General features: G+C 42.4%; 1 protein-coding gene across 1 annotated transcript in view; it reads left to right on the forward strand.

Moving 5' to 3' along the window:
- Positions 1 to 6,043: 6,043 nt before the first annotated feature.
- The window catches only part of LOC141987215 (tetraspanin-36-like), a 37,429-nt gene continuing 20,483 nt past the window's right edge, over positions 6,044 to 22,989 (forward strand). Inside the window, exon 1 of the mRNA XM_074952360.1 lies at positions 6,044 to 6,361. Coding sequence (XP_074808461.1) covers positions 6,302 to 6,361 — 60 coding nt within the window. The 5' untranslated portion in view covers positions 6,044 to 6,301. The remainder of the gene's footprint in view (positions 6,362 to 22,989) is intronic.

Here is a 22,989-nt window from a genome sequence, read left to right on the forward strand (position 1 = left end):
AGAATCCTCAGCACCTGCATAATAGTGAGCCCCCATCCCTCTAGCAGGGATTCAATTTGCCCTAGTAGAGAGGGCCTCGTGGTGGGCTACCTAGGGGTAATCACATGTGAAACAGGCATGGGGAAGGAAGAATCATGTAAGGGAGGGCTGGAAAGAAGATAGGCCTTGGGATTAATGTTAAGAATCAATTCAGTAGCCCTAGCACTCCATGTAAACGGTGCAGGGGTGCTGTGGCTTGTTGCTATTTCAGCCATAGACCTTTAGATGAATGACTTGAATATCACCTGCTCTGATTTAAATATAGGGTTGCCAACTTTCTAATTGCAGAAAACCAAACACCCTTGCCCTGCCCCCTGTCCCACCCCTTCTCCAAGCCCTTTACCCCCACTCACTCCATCTCCCCTCCCTCTGTCGCTTGCTCTCCCCCACCCTCACTCACTTTCTCATTTTCACCAGGCTGGGGCAGGGGGTTGGGATGCAGGAGGGGGTGAGGGCTCCAGCTGGCAGGTGCCGGCTCCAGGGTGGGATCAGAAGTGAGGGGTTCAGGGTGTGGGAGGGGGCTCTGGGCTGGGGCAGGAGTTGGGGGGGCGGGAGGAGGTGAGGGCTCTGGGGTGGGGGTGGGGATGAGGGATTTGGGTTGCAGGAGGGGGCTCCAGGCTGGGGACTGGGGCCAAAGGGTTTGTTGTGTGGGAGAGGGCTCCAGGCTGGGGCAGGGGGTGGGGGTGAGGGCTATGGGGTGGGGCTGGGAATGAGGAGTTTGGGGTGCAGGAGGGGGCTCTGGGCTGGGGCCTAGGGGTTTGGAGTGCAGGGTGGGGGGTGAGGGCTCCGGCCTGGGATGCAGGCTCTGGGGTGGGGCCAGGGGTGGGGGGTTCGGAGTGTGGGAGGGGGCTTAGGGCTGGGGCAGAGATGCGGGAGGGAGTGAGGGGTGCAGGCTCCAGGTGATGCTTACCTGAGGCAGCTACTGGGAAGCTGTGACATGTCTCTGCCGCTCCTAGTTGTATGGGTGGCCAGGGGTCTCTGTGCACTGCTGCTGCCCCCACTGCAGGCACTGCCCCTGCAGCTCCCATTGTCCACAATTGCCGGCCAATAGGAGCTGCAGAGCCGGCATTCGGGGTGGGGGCAGCGCGTGGAGTCCCCGTGGCTGCCCCTATGCCTAGGACTCAGAGGGAGCTGCCGGCTGCTTCCTGGGAGCTGGGTAGGGAGCCTACCAGCCCCGCACCAACCGGACTTCTAATGGCCCAGTCAGCTGTGCTGACTGGAGCTGCCAGGGTCCCTTTTTGACCCTTTTTGAAGTGGACACCTGGCAACCCTATTTAAATATGATCTTTGCCTTGTAAAACTACCTTTAGGTTACAGTGATTATATTATTGTAACTTGTATTTTGGCTTGTATTCATGTGTTGACCTGGTGGAAAATTTTCAGCTGGAACGTTTTTCCTTTGGAAAATATTGATTCATTGAAACTGAAATGTTCCACAGGAACATGTCAATTTTGATGAAATGTCTTTTAGAAATGTATTTTCTCTTTTATTTTATATTTACATATTTTATAAAATAAAATAAAAATAATGCAAATTAAAATTTAAAAATATAAAATAAAACACAAATGAAACAAAAAATCAAAATTTAAACATTTTAATGGACCTAAAATGAATTTTTTTTTTCAAAAAAATGTCACAGGAATTTTCAAAATTTGACATTTTTTTCCCAGTTTGGTACACTTCCTTTGGTACACTTCCCCCTCGCAAAAATTATGGAATTTCCCATGAAAGAGAAATTCTGGTTCCCAAACAGCTGTATTAATTTCCTTTCTTTTCCAATATTTCAACCTGCTTCATTTCAAGGAAAAGTGAAATTGTTGCAATGGATTTGCTTATTAATAAAGTAATCATGACTATATAAATTATGAATAATAATCACTTCAATAGCTATGGCTTCCAGACAGCGACTGGCCTGAGCCAAAACCCAGAATCTGAACAACAATGAACTTTGGAGATATTGGTATCCAGGTCTGAGTTTGGTTGCTTGGGTTTACCCCTACCTGCAGCAAAGAGTTTCTTTTCTGGAATGAGCCTTATTCCTGACCTCATTTCTAGGGTTATTCATGTCTCTTTAATTCTTCTGGAAAAGCTGATTTGCCTAACATGAGAAAGCAGTCAAGTGTAAACCTGGAGGGATCTCTGTGCCTGAAGGGAGCCTGGGATAGGAGTGCTAGGTACCCAGACGCACATGTCACATTGTTATGGTCAGATTTCGTTATGGACAACATTCAATTCGAAGTAAAATATCCAGGCTTCATTTCTTCAGAAGTTAATTTAAAAACCATATAGAGAAGAGGTGCCCAATCCAGAGTGTGTATTACATCCAGTGTCATGATGACTGGTGTCGCGGTTGCAGGGCTAGCTGTATCTCTGCCCTTTTCTGGTTTCTCTGAGTGCACCCCCACAGGTGTCAGGCATCATGCCTTTACCTATCTTGGGGTGGAACTTTGCAATCCTCCCACTGTTAGACCAGACTCTGGGCTACAGTATTCTGTGTATCAACCATGTTTACACTAACCCAGCAGATCCATGTGAGTTTGAGCATCTGTGATTCTTCCTTTCTTGAATCTGTGACCAGTGATGAACAGAGTGACCAGATGGCTTTCCTAAACCCAGGCACTGTTAATTTTAACAGTAGGACCAAAGCATTTAGAGGAAAAGGATTTAAAAACAACCAACAGTCTGCACACGTCTGTCTTACCTAAAGTCTGAGCATCTCCTGATGGTAACCTAGGCAGGCCTAACTTCTTCAGATGTCACAGGAGGTCCCTGTGTCTCAGCCTGGATCGGTCCAGTAACTAGTATCCTCTCTTGAGAGTGTGTGTTATAAACCTGATCGAGTTCTTGTGATCTCCTGTGCTCGCAGGCCTTTTTCTGTTTTGGTATTGTCTCTTAAGTCTCATGTGTTTGCTGAGAAGTGGCTAATCTTGAGCCATTCTTTCCATTCCTGCTTGTTTTTCCTGACAACCCGTATTTGAACTAAACCAATATATTTATACAGTAAACATCCCAGTAGCCAGGTTAACATACAGTATTCATACATTTATTACAGAGCAGTGCCAAATCCGTCACAACTGGATGTAACTGATTCTCCATCGCAGTTCACACCATTGTAGTCCAGCTTCCTGACACCTTGGAGATGTCTGCAACTATACACAAAAAGTTACTGGGTGGACATTGGATAATCAGCATGATGAGGTAATTTCACCTAGTTACAGTGATGATTAGTGATTCATAATTAACAGATTATAAAGCCAGAAGAGACCACTTTCTGATCATCTACTCTAACCGCCTGAGTAACACAGGCCATTTAAATAATTCCTGTTTGAACTAGACCATATCTTTTAGAAAAAGATCCAATCTTGATTTAAAAATTGCTATTGATGGAGGATCCACCACAATGTAGTGCAGTGAAAATGTCCTAAAAGAAGGCGCTGGATATGTTGAAATATATGCTCTCAAGCAAAGCAATGCTGAAGTCAACTGATATGACAAGGGGAGGCAATCTTAAATTGGAACAGTCCTGGCTGGGGACATTCAAGTCTTTTGTCATGGAAGGGGGCTTTTTAGACTGGCACACGGCGCTGCCTGCAGAAGAGGGCTTCTTTGCTTGACAGTGGCTCCAGCTCAGATTTCTTCACTCCGACCCTAGATAAAATTAATCCTAGGGTACTTAAGGAACTAGCTGAAGCAATCTCAGAACTGGTAGCAATTATCTTCGAGAACTCATGGAGGATGGGGTGAGGTCCCAGAGGACTGGAATAGGGCAAGCATAGTGCCTGTCTTTAAAAAAGAACAAAGAGGAACAGGGGAATTACAGACCAGATATACAACTTCAATACCTGGAAATATACTGGAACAAATGATTAAACAATCAGTTTGCAAGCACTTAGAGGATAATAGGGTTATTATGAGGAAGAACCAACAAGGATTTGTGAAGAACAAATCACGCGAAACTAACCTAATTTCCTTCTTTGGCAGGGTTACTGGCCTAGAGGATAGGAGGGAGGCAGTAGATGTGCTAAATCTTGATTTCAGAAAGCCTTTTCACAGAGTCCCACGTGACATTCTCATCAGCAAACTAGGGAAATGTGGGCTAAATAAAATTACTATAAGGTGGGTGCACAACTTGTTGAAAGACCATACTCAAAGAGTAGTTATGAATGGTTCACTGTCCAACTGGGAGGGTGGGTGTATCTAGTGGTGTCTTGCAGGAGTCAGTTCTGGGTCTGATTTTTCTTCCTCCTCCTTGTAACAACCTTTTACATACTTGAAAACTGTTATCATGTCCCCTCTCAGTCTTCTCTTTTCCAGACTAAACAAACCCAGTTTTTTCAATCTTCCCTCCTGGGTCATGTTTTCTAGACCTTTAATCATTTTTGTCACGCTTCTCTGGACTCTCTCCAAGTTGTCCACATCTTTCCTGAAATGTGGTGCCCAGAACTGGACACAAGACTCCAGAGGAGGCCTAATCAGTGTAGAGTAGAGCAGAAGAATTACTTCTCGTGTCTTGCTTACAACACTCCTGCTAATACATCCCAGAATGATGTTTGCTTTTTTTGCAACAGCATTACACTGTTGACTCATATTTAGCTTGTGGTCCACTATGACCCCCAGATCCCTTTCCGCAGTACTCCTTCCTAGGCAGTCATTGTCATTCTGGGATGTCCAGGCCACCTGGCCGGTGGCTTGGCATGAGCAACTCTAAGGCTGGTAACTATGATAACAACCTTGCAGAACCTGTGTGTGTGTGTGTGTATGAATGAATGTATGAATAAATATGAAATTGAATGGAATGTTATAGCTATAACTAACTGCTTACTATGATTCTTTCTGTATTCACAATAAATGTGGTATTTTGCGTTTTCCCCTTTAATAAGATCCTGCTGGTTTTTATTTTATTGGTATAACAGTGTGGGGAATCTGATAACAACCTCCAAATATGTTTAAGGGCCCTTATAAAGAGGATTGTGCTCAAGTGTTCTCCATGCCCACTGAAGGTAGAACAAGAAGTAATGGGCTTAATCTGCAGCAAGGGAGACTTAGGTTAGGTGTTAGGAAAAAAATTCTAACGATAAAGGTAGTTAAATTCTGGAATAGGCTTCTGGAGGTTTTTAAGAACCGAGTGGACAAACACCTATCAGGGATGGTCGAGGTTTATGTGGTCGTGCCTCAGTTCAGAGGGCTGAACTTGATGATCTCTTGAAGTCTCTTCCAGCTCTGTGTTTCTGTGGTTCTATATGGAGAGGGGTTTTTGACTCTATCAAGACTTTGATTGAGGTATCGGAGTGGAATGGGGAGAGGAATGGATGGAGAAGGAAGAAGTGCTATAAAATGAGGCGAGAGAGAATGTGGGGGGAAAAGATGGAAAGAGAAAATGAAGGAGGATAAATTAGGCAAGAACTGAGAGAGAGTGAAAAAAACCTAACAAAGGTGTGAGAAATAAACACAGGGAGGGATGCATAGAGGGAAAAGGCTAAAAGAGGTGGTGTGTCTTTTGCGCTTTACACAACAGAAATAATATTGCTCCCAAATATATCTGGATCCCAAAGAACTGTGGCTGCTACACACAAGCATGCAAGCCCTACTTAATAGATACTGCTATTTTGACTGGTTTCTGGCAACTTGTAAAACATAAAATGCAGTGAGCATCACTCCAGGGATCACAAACTATTTAAAGGGTTATTACCTGTGACAGGGTGACTGGCCCCTTTAAGAGTGCCTCACTCAGGAAGATCACAGACTCAAGAGTGGCTGAAGGACAAGAATCCATATGGCTAGCTGTATGTAAGCAGAGACTTGGCTCAGAGGGAGGGGCTTTCAGGATGGCCTTAAAAGTTCTGTTAGATTTGAGCCTTAGTCTTGATCTACTCCTGCAAGTGTGGCAATGCTGGCGAGGATTATGTTGTGGTGGCACTGCTATTAGTGTGTATATGGTAAGCTACTTAGTTGTAGTTGCAGAGCTAGTTTAGCGAGTTTACGGTAATCTCTTTTAGACTGTCAGACTACATACAGTAATAAAGAGGAATAGGGTCCTGATAGGACACTACTGTAAGATGTTGTTTTGCTCTGTACGCTAAGGAGCATGTGACTGGTCCAGCGACTTGCAAATCATGTGATAGCTGAGCAGGCTCAGACAAGAAGCTGAGAGGTGTGGGAGAGAAGCTTACAGAAATCTGACACACACAGACTCTGCTGAATAGGCAGCAGAAGCCACCAGATCTTTCTACACACAGCTCGATTGCAAGGCCAGCAGGAAACATGGACTGTGGCGTGATCACCTCCAAGACAGTGCTGCTGCTACTCAGCCTCATCTTTTGGGTAATTTGATAGAAGAACCTCTAGTTTGATAACTTTCCCAGACTGTCCTCTGGCTGGTGCCACTACTAGCTTCCTGTGACAGTCCTCACCCCTTTCTCTCTTCACTGACCTGATTTAACTGCAGATGTTTTCAGATATTCAGGGACTGATCCTGCAGTTCTTACTCAGGCAAAACTCCCCACTGAAGCTGATGGGGAGATTTGTCTGAGTACGAACTGTAGGATTGGGGTCAGTATCTGTACTTCTTTTACTGTAAAGAACTTAGTATGCTACATGCTCTAGAAACAACGTTAATTGTTATGCATTATTACTTCTTATTACTGCCTTGAGAGTGTTAACACTAATATGATCAACTGTCCGTTTTTACTGGGCAAATTAAAGAAAGATCAGAGAGCAATGAGTGACCGTCAGTACAAAGCAGAAGTGCCTTAAAGAGGAACTGAAGGGGGATTTGGTGTAGAAATGCACATTTAAGTCCATTGATCTACTTTTGTCTCACAGCAAGGAAGCAAACTTGCTAATGTAATTTTGTACACATAACTGGTTTTTTTTCCAACTAAACTTTTAAAAGTAGTTTTATTAGTGAAACCAAGCGCAAGAGGCTATGTAAAGACAATGAAAAATGTTAACTAAAGGCAGGTGGTTTCTGCCTCTGCCCAGAACTGGTCACTTCAGGGTAGTAAGCTAGAGATTCCATATCAGAGTTTTCAGTAATGAAGTGAGATTTTATGAAAGACAGAACGTGAGGACACCAGAGAGTTAGGGGGGCAGATACCCATCTGGTGTAAAGCAGCATAGCTCCAGCTGAATATTGTGTGATATCAGAGACTGGAGGTGAACTGCCAGGTGGGAAGCAGACTTTCCTCCCTGGGATGTTGGTCATAGATAGGGCTTTCTCCAGTTAATGTTTGTTGTACTATGGTGTAACTCCATTAGTGTTAGCTACACTCTATTTATTTCAGTGTAGGGGAGATCAGAACTGGGCACAAAGTTTCTTATTCTCTTAAAATCTTTAGGTAAGTAATGGGCTTCAGTCTCTGAAAAATGATGTTTGTGGTTCATGACTTTATCTGAACTGTAGCTAACACAGTTATTAATCTCTTGCTTTAAACGCTATCACAAAGTTTTTCTTTAAAATTAACTTTTAATTCATGAGAATTTGTAAAATAATTGTTTTTAATAGAAAACAAAATCCTGTGCTCATTTATGAAATTCAGATCAATATAACTGAGTTTTAATTCATTCTAAACTCAAAGAAGAAAGATTTTGATTGATTAGTTTTAAAGAAGAAACATTTAAACGGTGAGGATATTATAATGTTGTACACATTATTTTATCCATTACTTTTGCAATTATATTGGTATCCATACATGCTAGCCATTTCATTATGCTCTTCTCTGCTGGCTGGAACGAGAACTGATTTCCTGTGCCATAGACCGTATAACGCTAAAAGTTAATGGAGATTACTAGGAGAATTAGACCCAAAGTATACACGGTTCGCAAACCCTGGTCGATGAACTCCTTTCTGGTGGTCTGAGAGCCAAGCAATAAACAGAACGGGATGATGGAAGGGAAAGCAGGTCCATGAGAGGATTTCATTCTTATAAAATGGTGAATGGAATGAAATGGCTGGAGAACCCCTGCAGCATACTCTACAACCTAGGAAAAGCAGACAAAAATCTTCATATGCTACTTTATGGTTCCGGCTGCTGCACTTCATTTCTGCTCCAGCAGTGAAGCAGTTCAGATGTGTTAGTGCTGGAAGCACTTTCAAGTAAAAATGCAAGTTTCACTGTTCATTAGGCATTGATTTTTGGACTCTGCTGAGCCTGGAGTGTGTCTAGCACCATAGCTGACACAGCTTCTTGTATACATTGATTTTGGGCTTTCTTAATTTACTTTCAATATGAAACTTAGAAGTTTGAGTGTAGCACACTTGATCATTTCATACGAATGAAATTAATGGAATGGTTATTTTCTGGAGACAGGCAGTCCTGAACCAAAAGCCCAGATCTGGACACCCAGTTCAGATCTAGATCCAAATGTTACATCCCAGGCATATTACCAGGTGTTTTTTTGACTTTATATGGAGAACATTTAGTTCCAGAACCCAAGACAAATGCATGATATTAAGAGGATCCAATTAAGTGTTTAAGGTTCTGAAGTATGTGAACATGCTCAAATAGAAACAGTGCATTGGCAGCTTCTTTAGTCTTGCAGCTCCTAAATGGTTAGTGGACACATATAAATGAACTGTGCAGGTTGCAACATCAAAACCGTTTGACTAAATGGGGGGTTGGCTGAATGAGGGAGCAATGAATCGTGCACATTGTGTTAGGGGACATGACCACATTTTGGTTAACCAGGACTTTCAACCAACCAGTTAAAGAAACATTTGGTTAACCAGGGTGTGGTTAAATATGCTGTACTTGTGTACAAAGTCCTTGCTGAAGTGGTTTCATAGAGTATTATGATTTAGTTATATATCTGCTAAGTTTGTGAGTAAAAAATTACTTTGACTTTTTGAACCATATAGTAGTTTGTCTTTAGTGTTTCTGAAGGTAAAATTGCTGTTAAAAACTGAGAAGTAAAAGTATAGCTGGTATAGTATACAGTTGGTCTCATGGCAGCTGGAGTACTGGACTCCTATGTGGGTTTATCAGTTTCCAGGGGCACTTCAGACCTCATTTTCCATAAGAATTTTCAGGTTTATAATTTTCTCATCATGTAGAAAGATCTTTGAATAGCTAGAGTACAGATGCCAATGTTTGCCTCACAAACAGTACATGACATCTTTTTGAAAGTATTAGTCAGGAAAATAACAGGTCGGGGGAGGGAAATGGTTCAGGTTGTATGAATGTAAGTAAAGTCAATGTAGGTCAATTGGTGTAAAATTTGTGACCAGTACCCTCCACCCCCTTTTCAGATCCCTTCACTGTTAACAGTGACCAACAAGTCCACATAAAAGCTACAGCTTTCAGTTATGATTCTCTGCTATTTTTAGGGATAAAACTCATGTGAGTGTGACTGCAGTAATATAATTTAATGGCAATAAAGATTCCAGTCAGTATTTTGGGACTTTCCTGCCAAGTGGGAAAGTTTGAGTAATTCAGTAATAGACTGAAAGAAATGAACCGGATAGATCACTTCATTCACAGAAGTGAGCTTTTCAGAAATAAACCCCTTTGTGGTGAGCTGTGCTCAGGGCTTGAAATGTAGCAAAATCAGAAGGAACTCAACTCCCTTTGTTAAAATGAAATAATCTGTTGATGAATGTACATTAGGGGAGGACAGAAGAGATGGAGAATTCCCCTTTTTGAATTAACATTCATACCTTCATTGTGATCATCAATGGAAACCAAAGCTTGGATTTCACAGGCCAAAGTGTGTCCCCCCCCCAGAGACATGCATGAAACTCCCATTGACTGACTTCAAGTCATCAGCATTTCTAATGTGAAGCACTTTTCTTCCTCTTGGATCCTTCTACGGATATTTCTGTATTGTCACTAGTGGGATTGGTGTGCAAATATTAGAGAGAGGGCAGCGTTAAGCATGATGTGTGAAAATGGGACTGACACTTTTGAAATATCAAATGTTTACTAAAGTTTTCAGCATGTGCAAGAGAAAGTATCCAGATTGAGACTGTGATCCAACAAGCAGTTCAGCACTTGAAAGAAAGGAGGTCAAGAGCCCCGAAACCTGGTGTCTGGTTTTACAGTCCTGTTTTCATACAGTGCATAAAGTAGGAACCATTGAAGTGTGTTAGTTTGCTGTGCAGCTAATTATAATTGCTGTGTGCTGTTTCCTGTTTGAAGCATAGGGAAATGCTGCAGTACTTCATTGTAAGCAGATGGAAATTACCCCTGCTTTGAGAGGAACTACACAATATATATAGCTCAGATTTACTCCTTTACTGGGTTTGTCTTTATTGGAACTCAAATAACCACCAGCAGCATAAACTTCAGTCTAATTTTGGCTGTTCTTAGGGTTTTCTTGCAGGTTTCTAGCATGTGAGCTTACAGTGCCGCAGAGAAGCTCTCTATTCCTAGGCACAGCCTTAGAACATGACAACCTGTTGTATGTGGGTAAGAGGGTGGGGTAACTTGGTTAACATGCTAACTTGTTAATGATTACCATTGTATGTGTTAGTGACTTCAGCTCCTGCAGGGGAAATGCAGAACCTTGAATTCAGGTTTTGGCAGATAAGTGAAGGAGGAACTGATTTTTCAGCTTTTAGAATATGTTAATTTGCCATAGATTGGTCTTTACATGTAGCTCTGATAATCATCTAAGAACTCCTACAGGATTTACAAACAGCATTTCAATTCACCTGTAAGCAATACCTCTCTTACCCAAGCACTGAAAAACTGCACATCTTACCCAGATTGAAAATGATTGTGGGAAATAATTCAACTTACGCCTACATAATAGAAGCTGCAGTTACAATGCCTTGGTAGGAATTACTGTGTAGAGGTGAACTGAAATGCTGTCTAAAAAATGCAGTAAGCCTTGTATGAGATCCCAGATCATTATCGTAATGCCTGTCTACATGTGACTATTACAAATAAAGAGATAACAGATTAGTTTCTCTTTTACTTACTTACCAAAAATACAGCATTAAGTGACTACCCTAAAGGAGATGCTGATGTCAAAACACATACTGGTATTGCTACTGTGAAAGGGGAGTTTATTGGGAGTTGTGTGTGCTCAGCACCTCTGAAAGCAGGTCACTTAGTTAAGGGCCCAACCATAGACTGAAATGTCTAACTTCAGTAGCTTAACATAGTCAGGGGTACTGGAACAATTTGTATAGTGGGGGTGCTGAGAGCCATTGAACCAAACTGTAAACCCTGTATATGATGGAAACCAAGCCAGGGGATGTAGCAGCACCCCTAGAATCGCTAGTTCCAGCACCTATGAACATAGTTTCAAATTTTAAAATGTTTAATCTTAATTCTCTCTGCCTCAGATGCACATTTGTGAACAGAAATGATAATGCTGATCTACCTCACATGGGGTCTGGAGAGGTTCAATGTCTTTAAAACACTTGAGATCTTCTCATGAAAGGTGCTGTAGGAGGGCAAGGTAAATTACTATGACTACATCGGACCTTTGCTCAGCTCTAATTAGGAGTCACTTTATTTAACACAGCACCAGCACATCAGGGGTGAATTATTCTCAATTGTATTCCTAGAGGGTTGCACACTTGACACTCAAGCTTCTTCTCGGACCACCTGCCTTTTCAACCCATCCCCACAGCCAGGCCTCACTCCAAGCTGTTCCCACAACACAGGTGGGCCCCTTGACTTCCCACTCCGACAAGTTCTCCTCCTCCCACTCTCCCTGCCTTTCTTTGCAGTAGAAATGTTGGACAACATACAGGACTTTCAGTGAAGTGGCCCGTGGCACCAAATGGGCACTCTATGGGCCTGGTTTTAGTGGAAATCAGGCTTTTCTGGTTTTCTGACTTTTTTTACCAGAATCAATATTGTTACAAAGAATATTTGCTGAAATATTCTGGAATTAACTTTTGAAAATCACAGCTGGTCATCCTGTTACAGTGCCCTATGAAAGGCATATACTGAGTCACAGATAGTTTTTAGTAATGGTAGGGTGGGGGAGCTTCATTTGTGAACACCTTCCCTGCCCACATGACTAGTTCTGGGAAATGTTAAAATGCCTCAAAACCCTTCTGGCATCTTGACATTACTGAATTTCAAACCAGAGCTGAGAAAGTGCTTTGCATTTTACACTTGATGAATCCAATATATTTCTGCATGGAGGAGCTGAGCTATTTTTGTTAAGAGGATTTGTGTCCGGCATCCCTTTAGGGTCTGACCCTGCATTCTTTGTATACCCCAAAACATCCACCAAAATCCAGAACAGGTTTGGATGTGTGCAGGCTCGACTAAAGCTTACTCGAATGCCTCACTCCAAGACACCAGAGAGATTCTGAAAAAAATCCTCCAGAAGAGCTTCAGATTAAAAATTGAGTGAACAGTAAGGACCATGCAGGAGACTTTTGATAATGGCAATTGAATTTGCTTTTGTTAAGTGAGACAGTGTGGTCTGGGGGATGGGTCAAGATATCAGGAGAATGGGTTCTGTTCCCAGTTTAGCCCTGGCTGACTTAGTGTCTGTCTTTCAGCAAATCCTTATTTCTTCGTGCCTCTTTTTCTTCATCTGTAAGAATGGGGATAAGTGATTTTCCTACATTATTAAAGCCTTTTTGAGATCCTTGGCTGAAAAACACACTATGTCAAGGTTCCTTCCCCACTCTGAACTCTAGGGTACAGATGTGGGGACCTGCATGAAAGACCCCCTGAGCTTATTCTTATCAGTTTAGGTTAAAAACTTCCCCAAGGTACAAACTTTGCCTTGTCCTTGAACCGTATGCTGCTACCACCAAGCGTTTAAACAAAGAACAGGGAAAGAGACCACTTGGAGACATCTTCCCCCAAAATATCCCCCCAAGCCCTACACCCCCTTTCCTGGGGAGGGCTTGATAAAAATCCTCGCCAATTTGTACAGGTGAACACAGACCCAAACCCTTGGATCTTAAGAACAAAGAAAAATCAATCAGGTTCTTAAAAGAAGAATTTTAATTAAAGAAAAGGTAAAAGAATCACCTCTGTAAAATCAGGATGGTAAATACCTTACAGGGTAATCAGATTCAAAACACAGAGAATCCCTCTAGGCAAAACCTTAAGTTACAAAAAGACACAAAAACAGGAATATACATTCCATCCAGCACAGCTTATTTTACCAGCCATTAAACAAAAGGAAATCTAACGCATTTCTAGCTAGATTACGTACTAACTTAACAGGAGTTGTGAGGCTGCATTCCTGATCTGTTCCCGGCAAAAGCATCACACAGACAGACCAAACCCTTTGTTCCCCCCCTCCAGATTTGAAAGAATCTTGTCCCCTCATTGGCCATTTTAGGTCAGGTCCCAGTGGGGTTACCTTAGCTTCTTAACCCTTTACAGGTGAAAGGGTTTTGCCTCTGGCCAGGAGGGATTTTATAGCACTGTATACAGAAAGGTGGTCATCTTTCCCTTTATATTTATGACAGATGTGTAAACTAGTACTAAATGTTGTGATACAAAAAGTACACTTGGTCTCATAGAAATAATCCTAACCAATTACAAGTCCTGCCCTATTCCTGTTGAAGTCAACAGCAGAGGAAACACTACTTGCTTAATAAGGGATGCAGTTCTTAAACATAAACATAGAACTATAGAAACTGAAGAGACCTCAAGAAGTCATCTAGTCCAGTGCCCTGCGCTCAGGCAGGACCAAGGAAACGTAGACTATCCCTAACAGTTGTTTCTCTAACACATTTTTTAAAACCTTCAGAGATGGGGATTCCACAACTTCCCTTGGAAGCCTATTCCAGTGCTTAACTACTCTTATAGTTTTAGAAAGTTTTTCCTCATATCTAACCTAAATCTCCCTTGCCGCAGATTAAGCCCATTACTTCTTGTTCCGTCTTCAGAGGACATGGAAAACAATTTATTACTGTCCTCTTTATAACAGCCCTTAACATATTGGAAGACTGTGATCAAGGCCCCCCCCAGTCTTCTTTTCTCAAGACTAAACATGCCCAGGTATTTGGGGTTTTTTTATACCTTTCCCTATATGTCAGGTTTTCCAAATATTTTCTCATTTTTTTTGCTCTTCTCTGGTCTCTCTCCAGTTTATCCACATTTCTCTTAAAGTGTGGTGCCCAGCACTGGACACAGTACTCGAGCTAAGACCTCCCCAGCTCTGAGTAGAGCAGGACAATTACCTCCCTTGTCTTATATACAACAGTCCTGTTAATATACCCCTGATTGAAATTAGCCTTTTTCACAATTGCATCACATTGTTGACTCATTCAATTTCTGATCTACTATAACCCCCCACAGATCCTTTTCAGAAGTATTACCACCTAGCCAATTATTCCTCATTTTATAGCTGTGCATTTGATTTTTCCTTCCTAAGTGTAGTACTTTGTACTTGTCTTTATTCAGTCTCATCATATCTATTTCAAACCAGTTCTCCAAGTTGTCAAAGTCATTTTAAATTATTGAAGCCCCTCCCAGTCTAGTGTCATATGGAAATTTTATAAGCATACTCTCCACTCCATTATCTAAGTCATTAATGAAAATATTGAATGGTATCGGACCCAGGACTGACTCCTGTGGGACCCTAGTAGATACGCCCTCCTAGCTGGACAGTGAACCATTGATAACTACTCTTTGAGTATAGTCTTGTGTACCCACCTTATAGTAATTTCATCTAGACCACATTTCCCTAGTTGGTTTATGAGGCTGTCATGTGAGACTATGTCAAAAGCCTTCCTAAAATGAAGATATATCACATCTGTTGCTTCCCTTCTATCCACGAGGCCAGTAACACTCTCAAAGAAGGAAATTAGGTTGGGTTGGCATGATTTGTTCTTGACAAATCCATCATGGCTCTCCCTTATAATCCTGTTATCCTCTAGGTGCTTACAAATTGATAGTTTATACTTTATTTCTGTATCTTTCCAGGTATTGACGTTAGGCTGATTAGGTCTGTAATTCCCTGGGTCCTCTTTGTTCCTCTTTTTAAAGATAGGTACTATGTTTGCCCTTCTCCAGTCCTTACACATACCAGTAGATCAAAGAGTAAGAAGAAAATTTGGAGCCGACTGTGGATGGGAATGTGACAAGCTACTTGTGACAGTTGGAGTGATGTTAATTCTTTGCAGTCCTGATTTCAACACTTGCTAATAGAGTTGTCTCCATTAAATAGCCCATTTACCTTTTCAGGGTTAGTACATGAAACACGTGAGAACTTTATCTAAAAATACTATGAATAAAACAGTGATAAGGTTTTTTCCCCCTTTCAGTTGCGCAGTAGCAATGTTCCTTTCATTCATGTCTGCCTGAGATCAAAAAGTGTTTTGTGTACTTTAGGAGCAGGCGAGGTTGGGTAAATGTTCTGTAGGGATATGTAAACTGTTCCTGTGAAACATCTTAAAATCTTGACTTGGAGTGGCCATCTTTAACGAAGGGTGCAATCTTTAACCGCACAAGTGCGGTTGATTGTACTCCATTTTACACATCATTTGAATGTAGAACTCCAGGGTCTGCTCTGTGGCTTAGCCAAGAGGCTGCTAAAGCTAGTGAGGAAATGGTCTGGTGGATAGTTCGCTCTAGTGTGAAGGGCACTGGACTAGGAGTCTAAAGACCTGGATTTTATTGCCAGCTCTGCCATAGATTCACTGTATGGCTCTCAGCAAATCACTTAAACTCAGAGTGAATTTGAGTGCCACTAGCTTTGTTTCAATGCCAGACTTGAGACACCTGGTGGCCTTATTTCTGAAATGGTGAGAATCTACAGCTCCACCTGAAGTAAAAGTTGATGCAGGAGTTCAGTATTTATGAAAATGAGACCTCAGATACCTCAAGTTGGCCATCCAAGAAATGGAAGCTCCCAAAAATCAGTGGGCACTTTCGCACAGTTTGCTCCAGGCTTCTCTGTGCTTTATTTCCTCTATCAATAAAATGAAGTTGATGATACCTTTGTAAAGTTCCACTTGAATCAGGGGCTAGCCTGTCAGTGCTAGGACCAGTCCTGTAGTTCATTGTCTCCTAAGAGGTGTAACAAGACCTCTGAAGCTCTCGCTGCTTCACTTTTAACTTTTGAAAATAGTTAATGGCTTTTAGTGAATTTAGAGCCTAGTGTTTCTAGTCTCAAAACAGGTTTCCAGTGATATGTTCATGTAAATATCTCTGACACAGAAGTTAGAAAATAATGAAAACACCTGGGTTTGTTCCTGAAAATCAGCCTGGATTTCCCACAACCCTGTGGCCATGACTTGTTGCTTTTGAGGCAGGCAAGGGAAAAGAAAACCAGTCACCTACTGCGCCTGGCCAGTTGTAGAGGGGCATATTTTCCAGGCCAATTGAAACCTGTGCCTTGTTTGCACAGGTCTGAAGAGTCCTTCATGCTTTTGTACAAATAAGCTCAATACGTTTTTTTTTTTTCAGTTACCTTCCTACTGTACATTTTAAATGAGGGGACCGAGGTTTAATGAAGGTTTCAGCAGTGTTTGATCTTGGTTGGTTATTTGCATGACGTCAAAGGTAAATCTCTGCTGAAACTGCCAGTTGAAAGTCAGGAGTGCTGATTAGGATCCTATAACCCCAAACCAACCATTGCTAAATGTCTGAGCTTAATATCACTCATTCTACACACCCTAATTTCTTTTTTCCCCATTCAGAAAGTTGTGGGGAAACTAAATTTAATTCTTAGCCCTGATGATCCCATCCTGTGGAAAAACAATAGGAAAAGTTGATGAAAAAAGCTGGAGCCATGTGCTTCTGATAGGATTCACAAGGTTTGCAGGCTACGGATCTGCAGAGAAAGTAGAACAAAGCCATGTGCCTCCTGGGCAAACCCCTGGGATGGCCTTCCCCATGCTGCTCTCTGAAGCTCCCCTTGCCTTGAAGGTTGTGCTGTCATTAGCTACTCCCTCCGCCCTGCAGCTATGCATCACCTGTCTCTCCAAGGGGGTCCAAAGCCATGGCGGGGAGTTAAATCTGCTGTGCTCTAAATGGCAGTAACCCTGCATGTCTGTCTGATTGGCACACTGATGGCACACAAGCTTGTACTTCCAGCAGGTCAGAACTCAAATCATTTGCAGGGAGTACAGTGGGTCGCACCCCACCCTGGAGAACTCTGAGTTCAGCGTTTGGGAAGGAATGCCCTAGATGTGTCAAGGACAAGCACTTTATGGCACCATGCCCATTCCAGATGGCAGAATTCAAATTCAAGACAGGAAAAGGGAAAGCAATCTACTATGTACAAGGGGGATGTACAGCCAAGAATGTGAGAATGCCAAATGGTCCCACAATAGCTATTGGAGAGGGTAACACTGACTCACACAAAGCTACCTGATGTGCGGGGAGCTTGCAGCTATCAGGACTGGCATACCTTGGAAGAGGAAAACAGAGAGGTTTATGAAGATATGCCTGCAGACTCTTGGGGAATATGCATAGGTGAAAACAATGCCCCAAAAGTGGTGCTACTAAGAAGGAATTGGCAGCTGAAAATTAAGAAACCGGAAGGCATTGTGACACAACAGAATCAGTACTTCGGGCAGCCATAGACTGCAAAGGAAGTGCTTAAGGAAAAAGCTCAAGAAGGTACAGGAAAAAATGGATGGATTTTTAAACATGAGTAAAAAGATGTTAAGGCAGGCAGAAAATCAGAGATTTTTCAAAAGTTCAGAATGTTGGCGTAGCTCTGCTTCCATTGACTCCCGTGGTACAGCTCCCATTGACTTCTATGGGAGCAGAGCTAGGCCATCACTGAAGTTCTGCGAATCCAGTCCTGGGAGTGCAAGCAAAAATCTGGTGGGAAACAGACTAAGGAACAATAAAATGCAGCTGGAGCATGTGTGTATTGACAGTACAACAGCGCACAGACAGAACAAGGGAGACCAGTGCATTCTGCCTTCCGCTGTGGGTCACTGACAGGTGACAAAAAGGAAAACAAGTTGTTTTTGGAGGAAAATGTTGCATGAAACTGCCAACAGCCAAGAAGTCTGTGAGACGTGACGCCCCATATTCTTTATGGAAATATGGTTACGATATGAATATGGTATAACTAAGATATACTTTATGAAATATGGGTCTTGTAAGATATCACTGGAAAGGGGCAGGCTGCATTGCTACAGGCTGGGGACCAACTGGCTAAGCGACAGTTCTGCAGAAAAGGACCTGGGGATTACAGTGGATGAGAAGCTGGATATGAGTCAACAGTGTGCGCTTGTTGCCAAGAAGGCTAATGGCATATTGGGCTGCATTAGTAGGAGCATTGCCAGCAAATCGAGGGACGTGATTATTCCCCTCTATTCAATACTGGTGAGGCCATATCTGGAGTATTGCGTCCAGTTTTGAGGCCCCCACTACAGAAAGGATGTGGACAAATTGGAGAGAGTCCAGCAGAGGGCAACGAAAATGATTAGGTGACTGGGGCACATGACTTATGAGGAGAGGCTGAGGGAACTGGGCTTATTTAGTCTGCAGAAGAGAAGAGTGAGGGGGGATTTGAGAGCAGCCTTCAGGTACCTGAAGGGGGAGTTCCAAAGAGGATAGAGCTCTGCTGTTCTCAGTCGTGGCAGATGATAGAACAAGGAGCAATGGTCTCAAGTTGCAGTGTGGAAGATCTAGGTTGGATATTAGGAAAAACTATTTCATTAGGAGGGTGGTGAAGCACTGGAATGGGGTACCTAGGGAGGTGGTAGAATCTCCATCCTTGGTGGTTTTTAAGGCCTGGCCTGACAAAGCCCTGGCTGAGAAGATTTAGTTGGGGTTGGTCCTGCTTTGAGCAGGAGTTGGACAAGATGACCTCCTGAGGCCTCTTTCAACCCTAGTCTTCTATGATTCTACTGTGTGTATTATGGGTTAGAGAGGGACTCTGGTCATACTGTTTTGGAGGGAGCGGGTAATGGTTCCAATTCATTATTACCCTGCACCTTGTGTGGTCATTTATGCCATATCAGAATGGCAGCGTTTTACCCCCACTTTACAAATGACTGTCTTGACTACACCAGGTGTAGGGCACTGGAGAATCAGCCCCAATGAATCAGATTGCACCCTTCCTCACTGATAATCAGTTTAGGAAGATTAGATTACCATTGCTTCACCCTCTCTTAGCTCCATGTTCTCCACTCCAAGTAGGGGTTTTTTGGTTCTCAAATCATTTACAATCTCTCCTTTCAATCAGACTAATGCAGGCACGGGGTAAGAAAAACAAATCCTTCTGGCTTTAGCTGTGTGAACAATCCAAGCCATTATGGCTGGGGAAGCAGCAATAATCACAGCTTTGTTGTCTCTCAGATCAGCTGTGAAAGAAGTCTTCTGACATAGAGATTTCATTCATCCATCTCTTTAGCTTCTTTTGTGGGAATGCTCATTCAGGGATTTGCTCTTCAAGTTTGAAAGTATGAAGGAATTAGCTGAAGAAATTTTGGAGCCACTAGCAACAATATTTCCAAGCTCATGAATGACAGGAGAGGTCCTGGAAGACTAGAGAAGGGCTAACATAGTGCCCATCTTTAAAAAGGGGGGAAAAGGAGGAGCCAGGCAACTATAGACCAGTCAGCCTGACTTCAATATCTGGGAAGCTACCTGAGCAATGTATAAAACATTCAATTTGAAAATACCTGGAGGATGAAGGGGTGATCACTAGCATCCAGCATGGATTTACCAAGAACAAATCATGCCAAACCAGCTTGATTTCCTCCTTCGACACGGAAACTGATTTGGTGGATGTGGGAATGTGATGGACATAATATACCTGAACTTCAGCAAGGCTTCTGACACAGTCCCATATGACATTCTGATAAGTAAGCTGGAGGACTCGGTGGAACTACCATTAAGTGGATACATAAATGGTTAAACAACCGCAAACAAAGTGTAACTATTAATGGAATGATGTGGGCTGGAGGGAGGTCTCAGGTGGGGTTCCACAGAGCTCTGTTCTGGTTCCCATTTTATTTAACATCTTTATTAATGACCTGAGAGCGTACTGATAAAATTTTCAGATGACACGAAGCTGGGAAGGGTTTGCAAACATTTTGGAGGATACAGCTAAAATTCAAAGGGATCTTGATAAATTGGAGAACTGGGCTACAGACAACAAAATGAAATTCAGCAAAGACAAATGTAAAGCGTTACATTTAGGGAAGAAAAACTAAATGTCTAATACAAATTGGGGGATAAGTGGTGTGACAACAGCACTACTGAGAAGGATCTGGGAATTGTGGTGGCTCACAACCTCAACATGAGTCAGCAATGCAACATTATTGCAAAAAAAGCAAATGCAATTTTGGGTTGCATTAACAGAGGCATAGCATGCAAGGCACAGGAGGTGATAGTACCTCTCTAACTTGGCATTGGTTAGACCTCAGCTGGACTACTCTGTCCAGTTTTGGTCACCAATGTATAGAAAGGATGTAGAGAAACTTGAAAGGATCCAGAGGTGAGCGACAAAGGTGATCAAAGGGATGGAATGCAAGCCATATGAGAAAAGGCGGAAGGAACTGGATATGTTTAGTTTGGAAAAGAGGAGATTAAGGGGGAACATGATAGTGGTCTTCAGACACTTGAAAGGCTGCCATAAGAAAGATGGAGAGAAGTAGTTCTCTCTTGCAACAGAGGGCAGGACAAAAGACAAGGGTTCTAACTGCAGCATAGAAGATTTAGATTAAATCTCAGGAAAAACTGTAAGAACAGTAGGACAATGAAACAGACTGCCTAGGGAGGTTGTGGAAGTTCCTTCACTAGAAGTTTTCAGAGGAGGCTGGATAGCCATCTGGCTTGCATGGTTTAGACACAACAAATCTTGCTTCTTGGTGGGAGGCTAGACTAGATGACCCTTGCGGTTCCTTATGACTCTATGGTTCTATGATTCTGTGTTTCACTGGGGAGCCCTAGCAGGCAATCAAGGGAATACAAATCAGACTAGGGAGTTTTTGTGGGGGAGTGTTAGGTTGTCATGTCTTCCAAAATGCAGTCAGCCAGTAATGCCTCTTCAAATAGCTACAATAGCTTTAGGTAGATCAGAACAACAATAACAAAAATGAAGTAACAAAATAATCAGTTTGCTCAGTGAGAAGTTCTCTTTTACCAACTACACCCAGCCTCACTTCATTCCTAAGTCTTGTCTAGACTTGGGATTTCAGCCATCAGTGGTTAGTTGCTGGTGTAACTGCACCACAGTGTGGACAGACGAAGCTGGTATAATTGGAATTTGGACCATTGTGGTTTAACTTTGCTTTCAACCTAGTCACCTTTTTCTCTGGGGCTTCAAAATATTCACTTAATGACTTTAAAACCATGTATTTACCCATTCTTTCATTTTCAAGTGTCACTACACTTCCCATTTTTGCCTGGAAGCAGAACTGCAGAAATTCTATGAGAACAACCCAGCTCCCTGTATTTCCAGCATGACCAGAAGCAAGACGTAGAAGTTCCAGTGTGTGTTTTGAATAGTGGTTTACTTAGTGCTACTCACAACAGGATTCATTTTTAGCGCCTCGGGTGGAACAAGTATCTCAAGAACCACTCCCACTGGCCAGACTGTACCTAGAAGATTTCCCTCTTCAGGGCTATCAACTAAGCACCTTTCTTCAATTGACATATACTGATAAATCACAACATACCTCCTTGGACTTTCCCAGAAATACTTAAACACACAATCTCAAGGAGTTTTAGAGAGCAAACAAGCCTCTTTTACCAGTTCCCAGACAAATCAGAAGCCAGCATCCTGTTGCTCTGCAGGCACACCCAGATTTAATTACAGTAAGCTGCAGAGCACAATTTCCCCTAGCATTGCACCTTCAGCTTGTTCTGAGTCACTTCTGACTAATAGAAATACACAGCAAGTAAAAAGGAGAGGTACAAGTTACCAGTAACTATGCCAATATCTGTGTTATGCCTTTGACTGTGCTCTGCATGAACTGGGATTGGGTGTGTGAGAAGATTTTCAAGAGTGCTCTGCACTGGCCTAGCTTTGCTCCTGTGGAAGTGGATGGGCGGGAGCAGAGAGCAGAGAGAGGCCAATTCTGAGCGTGTTTGAAAATCCCAACCTCCATATTTAGAGTCAGACTGAGATAAGTGATTGTGTAGTTAACAAAATGTGCTGCACCTTCTCGCCTGACTCCTGCCTATTGATTAAGGCAGTTCAGAATTAATTAAGTATAATATTAAATCCTGGATTATAATATTGTACGAGAACTATAAAACAGCAAGCACCAAATTCACACACAGTTGTTGTGGTTTTGTATTTTTTAAAGAGAAATTAGGCAGAGGATGAATTAAAATCTTCCATGGGCCACTTTGCTCTGGCCCCCGCAAAATACCCCAGGCCCTTTTGCCCTAACTCACCCTAGCGAGGCTGTCTCAGTATGCTGCTGTTACCCATGTGGTTATAGTTTGTCATATCTATTGCTGTAAAACTTGTAAGGAAGACAGTGGAAAAGTACAGTTTCCCTGACGGATTTTCAGTTTCTGAATCTTCAATTTTCTTTGCATCCTTCACTTACCTGAAAGGGAATTAGAAAAGCAGAAACTTTGCTAAATCCGACATGTTCAAGAACACACAATGCTGGATACTCTTAAAGGAATTATTTCACTTGGATGACCTACTGCCCGGGTGGCTTTTAACTTTCCTGCACAGTGAGCTCTTGACATCCTTCTCCAATGAAGTCTAGTTCTAGCATAACAATCGGAGAGTGACGTTTTTCTCTCTCCCCGACTAGGAACATTGAAATGTAAAATCTGAATTTTTTTAAATAAACCTGAAATTCGATTTTTAAAAAACAACTGGCTAATATACAGATTTTACATTCAACCTTGACCAGATGTACTGCCAGTGTGTAGGGCCTGATCCAAAGCCTCTTGAAGTCAATGAGAGTATTTACATTGATGTCAGTGGCTTTGGAACCAAGCCTTCATTACTTACCCCTCAAAGCCACAAATGTGTAGCACTGGCTTTTTGGACCTTGTGTGTTACCTGATAGTCCTAGAAAGCATTAGTCATAAAAATGTATGCTAAAGACTCAAAGCAAACACCAGCCATCAAAT

The sequence above is a fragment of the Natator depressus genome, chromosome 5 (genome assembly GCF_965152275.1).
Source record: "Natator depressus isolate rNatDep1 chromosome 5, rNatDep2.hap1, whole genome shotgun sequence".
NCBI classification, from domain to species: Eukaryota; Metazoa; Chordata; order Testudines; family Cheloniidae; genus Natator; species Natator depressus.